General features: G+C 40.0%; 1 protein-coding gene across 1 annotated transcript; it reads left to right on the top strand.

Annotated features, from left to right (window-relative positions):
* The first annotated feature begins 1,314 nt into the window (after positions 1-1,314).
* slc25a37 (solute carrier family 25 member 37) lies at positions 1,315-11,259 on the top strand. Its single transcript, XM_046871869.1, has 4 exons — positions 1,315-1,697; positions 8,526-8,754; positions 8,842-8,898; positions 9,052-11,259. Exons 1-4 carry the CDS (start codon positions 1,491-1,493, stop codon positions 9,585-9,587), a joined length of 1,029 nt encoding a protein of 342 aa, XP_046727825.1. The 5' UTR covers positions 1,315-1,490; the 3' UTR covers positions 9,588-11,259.
* The last annotated feature ends 540 nt before the right edge of the window (positions 11,260-11,799 follow it).

The following is an 11,799-nucleotide window of genomic DNA, read 5'->3' as shown; positions in this document are numbered from 1 at the left end:
GAGTGATGAGTTATTGGATCATGTTTACTCAGAGTGATGAGTTATTGGATCATGTTTACTCAGAGTGATAAGTTATTGGATCATGTTTACTCAGAGTGATGAGTTATTGGATCATGTTTACTGAAAGTGATGAGTTATTGGATCATGTTTACTCAGAGTACTGAGTTATTGGATCATGTTTACTCAGAGTGATGAGTTATTGGATCATGTTTACTCAGAGTGATGAGTTATTGGATCATGTTAACTCAGAGTGATAAGTTATTGGATCATGTTTACTCAGAGTGATGAGTTATTGGATCATGTTTACTGAAAGTGATGAGTTATTGGATCATGTTTACTCAGAGTGATGAGTTATTGGATCATGTTTACTCAGAGTGATGAGTTATTGGATCATGTTTACTGAAAGTGATGAGTTATTGGATCATGTTTACTTAGAGTGATGAGTTATTGGATCATGTTTACTCAGAGTGATGAGTTATTGGATCATGTTTACTCAGAGTGATAAGTTATTGGATCATGTTTACTCAGAGTGATGAGTTATTGGATCATGTTTACTGAAAGTGATGAGTTATTGGATCATGTTTACTGAAAGTGATGAGTTATTGGATCATGTTTACTCAGAGTACTGAGTTATTGGATCATGTTTACTCAGAGTACTGAGTTATTGGATCATGTTTACTCAGAGTGATGAGTTATTGGATCATGTTTACTCAGAGTACTGAGTTATTGGATCATGTTTACTCAGAGTACTGAGTTATTGGATCATGTTTACTCAGAGTGATGAGTTATTGGATCATGTTTACTCAGAGTGATGAGTTATTGGATCATGTTTACTCAGAGTGATGAGTTATTGGATCATGTTTACTCAGAGTACTGAGTTATTGGATCATGTTTACTCAGAGTGATGAGTTATTGGATCATGTTTACTCAGAGTACTGAGTTATTGGATCATGTTTACTGAAAGTGATGAGTTATTGGATCATGTTTACTCAGCGTAATGAGTTATTGGATCATGTTTACTGAAAGTGATGAGTTATTGGATCATGTTTACTCAGAGTACTGAGTTATTGGATCATGTTTACTGAGAGTGATGAGTTATTGGATCATGTTTACTGAGAGTACTGAGTTAACATGAGTACCCATGACTTCCCTGATTTCATGAAATCCCATTCACGTGTATAAAAAGTTAAAAGAAAAAATATCACCGATCGCACTTGCTTGAGTTTTGCGAATCGTATCTCGTCACAGATCTCTCGCTCCGCCTCCCGTGTTTTGATTCGCTCAGCTCGGCGCGACGTCGGCGCTGACCGTAATGACGTCACACGACGTTCCGTAACTCCGGGTTGCACGCGGCGGGAGCGTCCGCCAGTCCGACTTGGGGCTGGTGTACATGCGTCTGTGCGAGTGTTTTGTAGTGGTTGTGTACAAGCGTGTCGTGTGGAAACACGGAGTAGTGTACGGTGCCCCCCCCAGCGGAGGCTGCTGACTGCATGGAGCTGCGCGCCGAGCCGGTAGTGGCGAGCCTGGAGATGTCGGAGTTGCAGGGCGGAGGAGAAGGTGAAGGCGACGGTGCGGGCTCCGAGGACGACAGCTACGAGACTTTGCCTGTGCACGTGTCCTTCAGCACGCACATGACGGCCGGCGCGGTGGCTGGAGTGCTGGAGCACACGGTCATGTACCCGGTGGACTCCGTTAAGGTAAAACCCAGCGCTTAACATGCACATGGCAGCTTCTAACTTTCGAGACATGGGTGAGTCCGAAATCGACGTTCCCTCCCTACATAAGGCGCGTTCACGCAGCACAATGATCTGCCCTACCTAGTGCACTATGTATTCAGTTTATCGCGGTTTAGGACGCGGCCCTTAGGAGGCGGTTCAGCTTCTCTTAGAGCACTTACACCACTACAGGGGTGTGTGTGTGTGTGTGTGTGTGTGTGTGTGTGTGTGTGTGTGTCTGACACCTCGAGAACTTTGGTGCATCGAGCAAATGAGCGTTGTTTGTCTTTATGACTTTTCTACTCCAATATAACAAGTTAAAGTAGAATACAAGTCCACACACTCCATGTTTAGGACAGTTCCTTCTCACCTTCAGGACTTCCCTTCATGATGACCTTCCTTCCGGCGTTCCAGAAATAAATAACAACAAAAATACATACATTTACAAAGTATAGCCTTAACAAGTGTATAACATTCATATCATTATTGATTGAAAATTTAGTAAAAACTAAAAAAAGTTATATCTGATGACCCTTCTGGAGTTTTGTATCCCAAAAACGTCGTTTCCTGTTTTGCCACAGTTTCTCCTCGTGCACGTTTCATAGCAGGAATCATCTCTGAAGATCAAGTGAACCTACAGCTAGGTCTTGAGCATGGGCTTTTGTCTGGGGAGGCTTTGTTTTTTTTCCACTCATTCACACTGAGAACCCTTTAGAACGTGTCATTAAAGCTGTGGAACATGTCATTGAAGACCCTGAACAAACCCAAACAGGATTTAATCTTAGACTAGTGACTGCAAAAGTGCTCAACATAACCACCGTGAAACTACTAGATTAGAAACAACCTCATCACCATCGAGACTATAAAACAATACCGATATCTTCTGATTCTGATCCGATACTGAACTGAGAAAGATCAGCTTACAATTCTATGGGTTTTGTGTCGCGCTTTTAACAATGGACGCTGTGCCAAAGCGACTTTAGAGAGATAAATAGGTTATAAAATGTACATTTATGTGTAAGTGCCTGTACGTCGATCTTTAAATAGGAAATCAGGGATGATAACAGCAAGGAAATGCTCCATGAGATGCTTTGACAAAGAAACCCTGAGAGGATCCAGACTCAAAAGGGACCGTATTTGGATCTGGATGATTCTGAATGAGTGTGTGGTGCGCTTACTTTTGAGTGTTCTCCTGCCTCACACCCTTCACACCTACTTCTAGCTCCATAAAGCAATACCTGCTTCCATGGTAGTCCTGTTAACGTCCATTCCGTTTAAAACTATTTGGAAATCGGATGTCTGAGTATCGTCTGATACTGAGTCAATACTGATCCAATTAGAATGAAATAAAATTTATATTGTACATCGTTTATTTTTTTTATTTTTATTTTTTTTACAATTGACATGGTCTCAAAGCAGCTGTACAGAGATAAATAAGTTATACAATTTGCCTAATAAGTTTATCCCTAATGAGCAAGCCAGTGTTTACAGTGGCAAGAAAAAAAGCTCCCTGAAAGGAACCAGACTCAAAAGGGACCCCCATCCTCATCTGGATGCTATCGAATGTCAGTTCATTACAGTTTCATCGTTGTTGAGGTTTGCTTTTCCGCGATGGGTGCACAAATGCTCAAATATTTATGCAGTCCTAAACCATTGAGCAGACTGTTTATATTAATTACAGTCCAAATCCATCCTCGTAGTTCTTGAGTTCGCTCTGTATCCTCTGGAACCCTCGTCTGCTGCGCAAAGTGGTCTCCATTCAAAGAGAAATGCATCCAGAGGGAGGGTATTGATCCGATACTGAAATTTTCTTATTAATGAGATGGTGGTCAAATGATCTCCATTGAGATAATTATCAATCCTCTGTTTTGGTTGTTTTAGAAACTGAGTTGGCTAAAAACATGTATAAGACACCAACTGTCTTATAACACACTTCACATTGTAGCACTTCCTGGTTACAGCAAAAAGTCAGCAAGTCGTTTCTCAGGGTCTTTTCGGGTTCTGTCTGTGCGTTGTATGTAAATATTTCTGCCTGATAACATCGTCATTTTATACGTTTAACCATAACGTGGCCACATTTCGATCGGTTTCATCAGCGTTTCACAACTTCTGGTTCTGAAAAATCTCACCTATCTAGTTAATGTGTATACAGTTAATTAGTAGTACACCGTATCGCAACATTGTGACGTGTATAAACCCTCAACGTAGCTAAAATATCGGAAACAAGATATACCAGATCTGCTGGGAAATAACAATAGAAACCACGAATATTGATATTAATGGTTTCCAATACAAATTCCATTACAAACCATTACCTATTACTTAATGGTTTCTTATTATCAAATCAAATCTGCATGCATAATGATGTCCTGATGGTTGCTATTGGCATCCTGTAAATATATCCGTAATGGTATCGACATTTACCAATAAACACCCACAGAGTCACACTATTATTTCCATTAAAACCAATATAGTTTCCATTGTAACCATTACAAATGTTTTTTCAACATGAATCCTCAGTTCAGGTCATTTAAAACAACAGATCATTCATATTCGTGCTGAACTCGGTGAACAGTGAACATAGTTTTGGATTAGGGAAATGCATCTCCATGATCCTGTGAGCTTTTTTTTGGATAAGGTGAAGGCTATTTACAAAAGCTGGTGCTGGAACCAAAGTTCCACAGACTCCTAGTAGCGCTCAAATGCAAGGGCTGGAAATATGACATCGTGTCTGATAAGGCCTGAGAGCTATTCATCGCTGCTTTCGTTTGCCTATTGTCAGCGTTTCCTACATCACTGCCAGAATGAGCTTGTGGTGTGGGTCGACCAGAACATAGTACGTGTCTGGACAGCACAAAGCCAGGATAGGTGCTTAATAAACTGGGTGGGGGTTGGAGTTCATCTGAAAGGAAGTGGGCTGTAATTTCTCTATGTGTATGTAATGAAATGCTGATCCACCAAATTCTTTATATTTTTTATTATAAGTATTGACTGAGAAATAAGACACCGATAAATGAAGTATAACAGGAGAGCAAAAGGTCTAAATTACGATGAAAACAAGACCTCAGATATAGAGTGTGGTGAACCATTCCTTTAAAAAGTTTAGGCACTGTAATAAGATAATCTTTTTTTTTGAAGGACTCTCCAGGGTCTTCCATTGTAACAGTCAAATCTACAAGAGTTCCAGATGTTAAGCTGTAAATTACTCTTTTTTTTTTTTTTTTTTTGGACTTGTCAGATTCATCAAGCGGGAACTTGCCTCAGGACATTCCACAACATTATTTACATTTTACAGCATTTGGCAGACGCTCTTATCCAGAGTGACTTGTGTTTATTTCATTCATACAACTGATCAGCTAAGAGCCTTGCTCCGGGGCCCGGCTTGGTGTTTCTGGGATTTGAAAATCCAAAATCCATTGCCCTAAACAATAAGCTACCACCTACCCTACATGATATTGTATAGCATTATTCCAATAGTGCATCTGTAATGATTAACACATCGCTGTACTATAAGGGGCATACAAAACTTTTGTTTTTGGAAACAAATCCATATTTAATACACTAGAAGTGTTGCTGATACTGGCACAGGACTAGCTGCTAGCAGGATTTGCCAGTTTAAAAATTAAGAAAAGATGTGCGAATGAGATTAAACCCTGTGTACGTGTCTGTGTGCATGCGTCCATTGTCATTTCAATGTATACAATAGCTGGGGGGAGTGGGGGGTCAGTAAGCAAGGTATTTATTTGTTCTTTTTTTTTTATATAATAACTGCAAATCAGAGAATCAGACCCTTTCTGACATTTGAAGAGGAACAATGAAAACCGCACAGAAGTGTGCCGAATTCTTTAAAACCTCTTCCTGCTTTGGATTACTTTTATTTTTTCTTTAATGGCAAGTACATCAAAGCTCTGACGCTTGCCAAAACCAATACAATGTGTTGTAAGCGAATGACAGCACTTCCACTTGTAGTGAAAGTCCGGCGGAGCGACACAACTGGAATTTCTGACGTGGAGGAAAAAGTCAGGAATTGGCTAATCCTATTGTGTGTGTATAAAAGTGTGACGGCCTTAAGCTTTCAATGTACAACCTTTGTACAAAGTGAACTATTGAGCAATAGTGTCAGACGTGAAAAAGCCGCACGTGGCACACTCAGTAACACTTTTTTAAGCTCGATGCCATTGTAGCAGTTATTCTTGTCTAGATGTAGACAGCTGCACTGCTTTGTATGTATATTTACTACCGCGGCTGTGATTGATGTCCATAGAGTTTACGCTATTTCATCAGCTTTCCAATTTTATAGAATTGAACTTGATTCGGTCTGAATTGCTTCTCCAGGCTGTTGGTGAGCACTTTTAAAAATAGTTTTCCGAAATTAGCTGTTAACCTTGTGCTGCAGTGCATGCTAATCAGCACGTGGGAGAGTCTGGAGGAGTGTCAGGGCGTGTGCTGTTATCTCACTGGACCATTGGCGTATGACCCACAAACACACACACACACACACACACACACAAACAGGAACGTATATACTATATGGACAAAAGTTTGTGGACCTAAGCATACGATTAGTATGTGTTTGGTAAACATCTCATTAAACATTTAGTCCCTGTTTGCTGTTATAACGACCTCCACTCTTCTGGGAAGATGCTCCATTAGATTTTGGGGTGACCTCGTAGAGATTTGTGCTCATCCTGTAAATAATCTCAGATTCCCCCATTTCTTGGCTTATAGATTGACTTTTTTTTTTTTCTGTATTTTTTTTTATTAAATCTTCAAGGCAAAATCAAACTTTTTTTTTATGATCTATCTGAAACCTGCACAATTTCCTTTACTGAAATATAGTTTTTTTTCCCATATTGATTTCAATCACACGTACAAATGGAGCAGTCTATACAGTGATAACCCGATCTATCTATGAGGAAACTGGCATGTTTAAAATTATTCTACATTTTAAATGAGAATTGAGTTTGATCCTTAATAATGAGCGTCACCAACATCCCTGAGGCTCATCACCTGAGGTAAAAATCACTTCCAAACACCTTAAAATGAGTCAAATTTGCATTCGAGCTCTGTTTACGCTTGTTTCAGAGGAAAAATAATTGCTGATTTGCGTCTTTAATCAGATTTCAACTTGCTGTGCAACTTTATTAGGTCATTTCAACAGTTGTAAAACTTTGTCCGGTGTCGTATATACAAAGCTTGTAAATGCTCGTCTTTATTATAATGTGAAAGATGAATTGAGTAGACGCGTAACACTCCAAGAAACCCAATCCTGTCGTTATAACAGTCATGCTTTTCAATGTCTGGGATTCAAACGTCTTTAGCAAACAAGGCGAGATCATTTTAAAGTGATTTGCTCAAATATAATTATGATGTCATAGATAAAATAGCACTTGATGCTAAATTAACATGAATTAGATACGCTATGGTGTCTAACAGTGTATTATTGATAGGAATTTTTGTACAAATAAAAAACAAAAAAACAGATTTATGCGTTTTCGCTTCTTAGAGTTCAACTGTAGGCACTTCTGATGGGTTTTACACACGTCGCACGTGTCTAGTCATGTTTTTTAGAACTTTTATAACAAGTCATTTCCTGGTAGGTGTTGTAATTGCTGGATATGACAGAATAAATGGCAAAAAAAGTTTGAGATATGATGCCCGCATCTAGATTTTATTATCTTCCCCCTCTGTGTTTCCACATATCCATGATTTTGATGGGATTGTCTGTCCCATGTGCATGCTAATGAATTACGAGTGGCTCAAAAACTCAATCAGGGCGTAGCAGTACCTCAGAACTCGGTATTAGCCAAGAAAAAATACACATACAAGACAAACCAGTCAGAGTTCACAAGGCATGGTGCTAAACTGAAGATGTTGTGGTTAACATTTCCCAACGCAGTGTCAGGGCCGCAGAGTCATAAAATACTGGCGTTCAGACCAGCAGGTGACTCTGTTACAAAACACCACAACACACACACACACACACCTAAACCTCTATTCCATGTTCAACAGTCAGGAAACAAAGTTTAAATTTTTTTCCGAACGTAAAAAATGGGACACGTGGACACTAATCTTGCTGCAAAGGAGTCGTAATCCACCTTACAATATTTACTCTGTAATTATAGCAGCGAAGAGTTCTACACGCCGTCACGCTTTCCTGCGATGTTTACCGTATTCGACGGAATTGCCCAAAGAACACAGAGGATTATTCTTAAACCCGCCGCCGCTGCCTGCCGTGATACGTGTGTTTTAAACTGCTGTTTATGACAGCCATGCCTGAATATACACAATAATCCTATAACAAACTTGTTTCTTAATCTCAGCTCATGCACCATCTACTCGTTAGCGCAGAAACCTGAAGCACAGTGGATGAGTGTAAAACAGGCTCAGGCAGGTTATTTAGGTAATGGATAATTAAACAAAAATCTTTTAACGCGAACGTTTTTATCACTCAGTGATTAAATACCTAACTTGTGTGTGAGGTTATATTCTAAAAAGATGCACCAATTCAATTCTTTGGTGATTTTATTGGTTTGGTTGTTTGTTTTTGTTTGTTTGTTTGGTTATTTTTACCAGAGTGTGCCGTACAAGGTAATCTTGCACTCTGGAAAATGGCACCATTGTAAAAACATAGATGCTTCTGATTATACAGACCACTTTTATGTCACTGTTTTACTGGAAAAGAACGATTTCGGGATGCCAAAAATATATATATATATATATATAAAACGACATACCACAGTCCATACTTTAGTAAATTTTTCCATAAAAAAAGCTTCTTTTCTTTTGTGTCTTGTTGTCCCCTATTAGACACGCATGCAGAGTTTGCAGCCGGACCCGAAGGCTCAGTACCGGAGTGTATACGGAGCTCTGAAACAGATCGTGATGACCGAGGGCCTCATGCGGCCTCTCCGAGGCCTCAACATAACGGTGCTGGGGGCGGGGCCGGCCCACGCGCTTTACTTCGCATGCTACGAGCGAATCAAGCGCAGCCTCAGCGACATCATTCAGAACGGCGGAAACAGCCACATCGCCAACGGTGCGTATGACCAGAAGGCATCGGCGTTCCTTACTGTACAGGTCATGTGTAGAGAAGTAAGTAATGTTGCTCCTCTTTTCCTCACAGGAGTGGCAGGAAGTGTCGCTACTGTGCTCCACGATGCGGTCATGAACCCTGCTGAAGGTAAAGTAGCATTGTTCATTTTGGTTAGCGTAATGATCATATTCTGTGGTCTCCCTGTTCATTCTGTCAGGCATCTGATACTAATACGGTATAATACCGGTAGCTTGGTAACAGTATCTGAGGTGAGAATTGGCCTGATTTCTTTTTTTTTAGTGGTGAAGCAGCGCATGCAAATGTATAACTCGCCGTACCGAGGCCTCGTCGACTGCGTGCTGAAAATAAGCCGCAACGAGGGCATGGCCGCCTTCTACCGGAGCTACAGCACGCAGCTGACCATGAACATCCCGTTCCAGGCTTTGCACTTCATCACGTACGAGCTGATGCAAGAACGGCTCAACCCACAGCGGCAGTACCGCCCGGGAACACACGTAATATCGGGCGCCGCAGCAGGCGCCGTGTCTGCCGCCCTCACCACACCGCTCGACGTCTGCAAGACGCTCCTTAACACGCAAGAGGACGTGGCGTTAAATTCGGCCCGCGTGAGCGGACAACTTTCAGGCATGGCCAATACTATTAGGACGGTCTACAGGCTGGGAGGCTTCCCCGCCTTCTTTAAGGGAGTTCAAGCACGAGTCATATACCAGATGCCTTCAACGGCCATCGCCTGGTCCGTCTACGAGTCCTTCAAGTACTTTCTGTCCCGGGACGATGAGAGCAGCTTGGGAGGGGAAAGGACGAGACGGACATGAATAGTTCGGGACAAGCTTCCCGACTAAATCAGCACTAATCACAGAGGAGCCGTCAGTCGTCCGTCACAGCGTTTATTTTTTTTTTTGTTTTTTGTGTCTTCATCACACTTTGATAGTGTAAAATCTTGAACAACAAAAAGGCGGGCGCCTATGGTTCCGTTCAAACTACAATTTTTTTTATTTATTGGAAGATATTATCGCTGTTACAAAAATCGATGTAGGGAAAGAAACAGCCACCGCTAAACACGCACAAAAATCTAGATTATACAGTAGGAGTGAAATTGTCTCCTTTCATTGAACACCAGCATTTGAAATCTGATTAGAATGAAATCGTTTTCTTTGTAATGGTGTTGAGTGGTAGGATTCACAGAGGGCCCATGGACCCAGACACACATTTGTACACTTCCATTCCAGATGTTTTTCCTGGGTGATAACAGACAGACAGGTTTCCCCTTGTCTGTGTGTTTATATGTAGGACATTTGTACTTTCTTCCTTTTGGGATGTTGGAAGTCCTGTAGGTTTAATTTTTTGTTGGTTTGTTTTGACCAGCTATGATTTTACACAAGTGCTCTTCATTGGCATTTGCCATCTTTACATCGTACATTTGCTTTAACTGCAGGCTGCATTCCACTATAAGTGCATGAATATCCAGACATTTGGAGGTCTTGCAGTTTAAACCTTGTGAACTAATAAGCGCTACAGCAAGAGGCTTTAATGTTAAAGATATGCAGCTGGGTATTAAAAAGGTATTTTGGCAAAACACTTTGATAATATTTAACCGGTAAAATTTTACCTTATAATTCAAGTAAATTAAAACCAAATTCACATGTTTAATCATAGGTCCCACAAGCATTTCTGCTCTCTAAAACCCATATTTGGCCAACATTTTATCGTTTCGTACATCTTCTGTAATACAGTTATACCTGAATGAAGATTATTGACATATAGATGAAAGTAAAAGCAACTACTGTAGGTCCAGGACACATTCTATGCACGTTTAAAAGAAAAACAAAAAAACTTAAGTGTATCGCTCTTTTCAAGCCACATTCAAAAACCAAATTCCCTCTCCATAGACGATGCACATATGATGTTTTTGTTTTTGAATGCTGTTTTCTGTAATGAAAATTGCTCTTTTTTTCCTCACAATTTTTTTAAACATAAAAGATTGCCTTTTTTAAAAAAAAAAAAAAAAACTATCCCATAGTAAAGACTAGAAATCCAATTTTCTTGAAAATGTTTGAATTTTTCTTTTTAAAAAGATGAAAAAAAAAATCCCCAGTGGACCTTTAAATACAAAATACTTTTTTTTCCAGCTGCCATTGTTCATTCCGTTTTATCGTCCTTTTCTAAAACGTGTAACAGCACACGGTAAGATATGTCCGAGTCGTTCGAGAGCAAACAAACAAGCCAAGGAGAAACACCGCCTCTTTTTGCAATGCTTATTGTTTTAAAGCCAAACACTGTGATCTCATTTGCTAAAATGTTTCCATTCCATATCAGCACAACATGACAAACAAGATTCGAATGGAACAGGGTGGGATGGAAGAAATCCCGTGTCAATCACAGTGAGTTTAGCCAAACGTTTGCATCTGTACACTCGTGTACGTGAAAGAGTGCAGATAGAACTTCCCTCTGTGTGTTACACGAAATAAACACACTCTTTAAATCCGGGACCAGATTTCTTTTTAACACTGATTTATTTATTTTAGTTAAATTATATCTATATATCTATATATATATATATATATATATATATATATATATATATATATATATATATATATATATATATATATATATATATACAGTACAGACCAAAAGTTTGGACACACCTTCTCATTCAAAGAGTTTTCTTTTTGTAGATTCACACTGAGGGCACCAAAACTATGAATTAACACATGTGGAATTATATATGGAATTATATACATAACAAAAAAGTGTGAAACAACTGAAAAATGTCATATTCTAGGTTCTTCAAAGTAGCCACCTTTTGCTTTGATTACTGCTTTGCACACTCCTGGCATTCTCTTGATGAGCTTCAAGAGGTAGTCACCTGAAATGGTCTTCCAACAGTCTTGAAGGAGTTCCCCGAGAGATGCTTGGCACTTGTTGGCCCTTTTGCCTTCACTCTGCGTCCAGCTCACCCCTAAACCATCTCGATTGGGTTCAGGTCCGGTGACTGTGGAGGCCAGGTCATCTGGCGCAGCACCC

The sequence above is a fragment of the Silurus meridionalis genome, chromosome 17 (assembly GCF_014805685.1).
Source record: "Silurus meridionalis isolate SWU-2019-XX chromosome 17, ASM1480568v1, whole genome shotgun sequence".
NCBI lineage: Eukaryota > Metazoa > Chordata > Actinopteri > Siluriformes > Siluridae > Silurus > Silurus meridionalis.
Note: the sequence above shows the minus strand (reverse complement) of the source record. Positions and strands in the feature narration are given on the sequence as shown.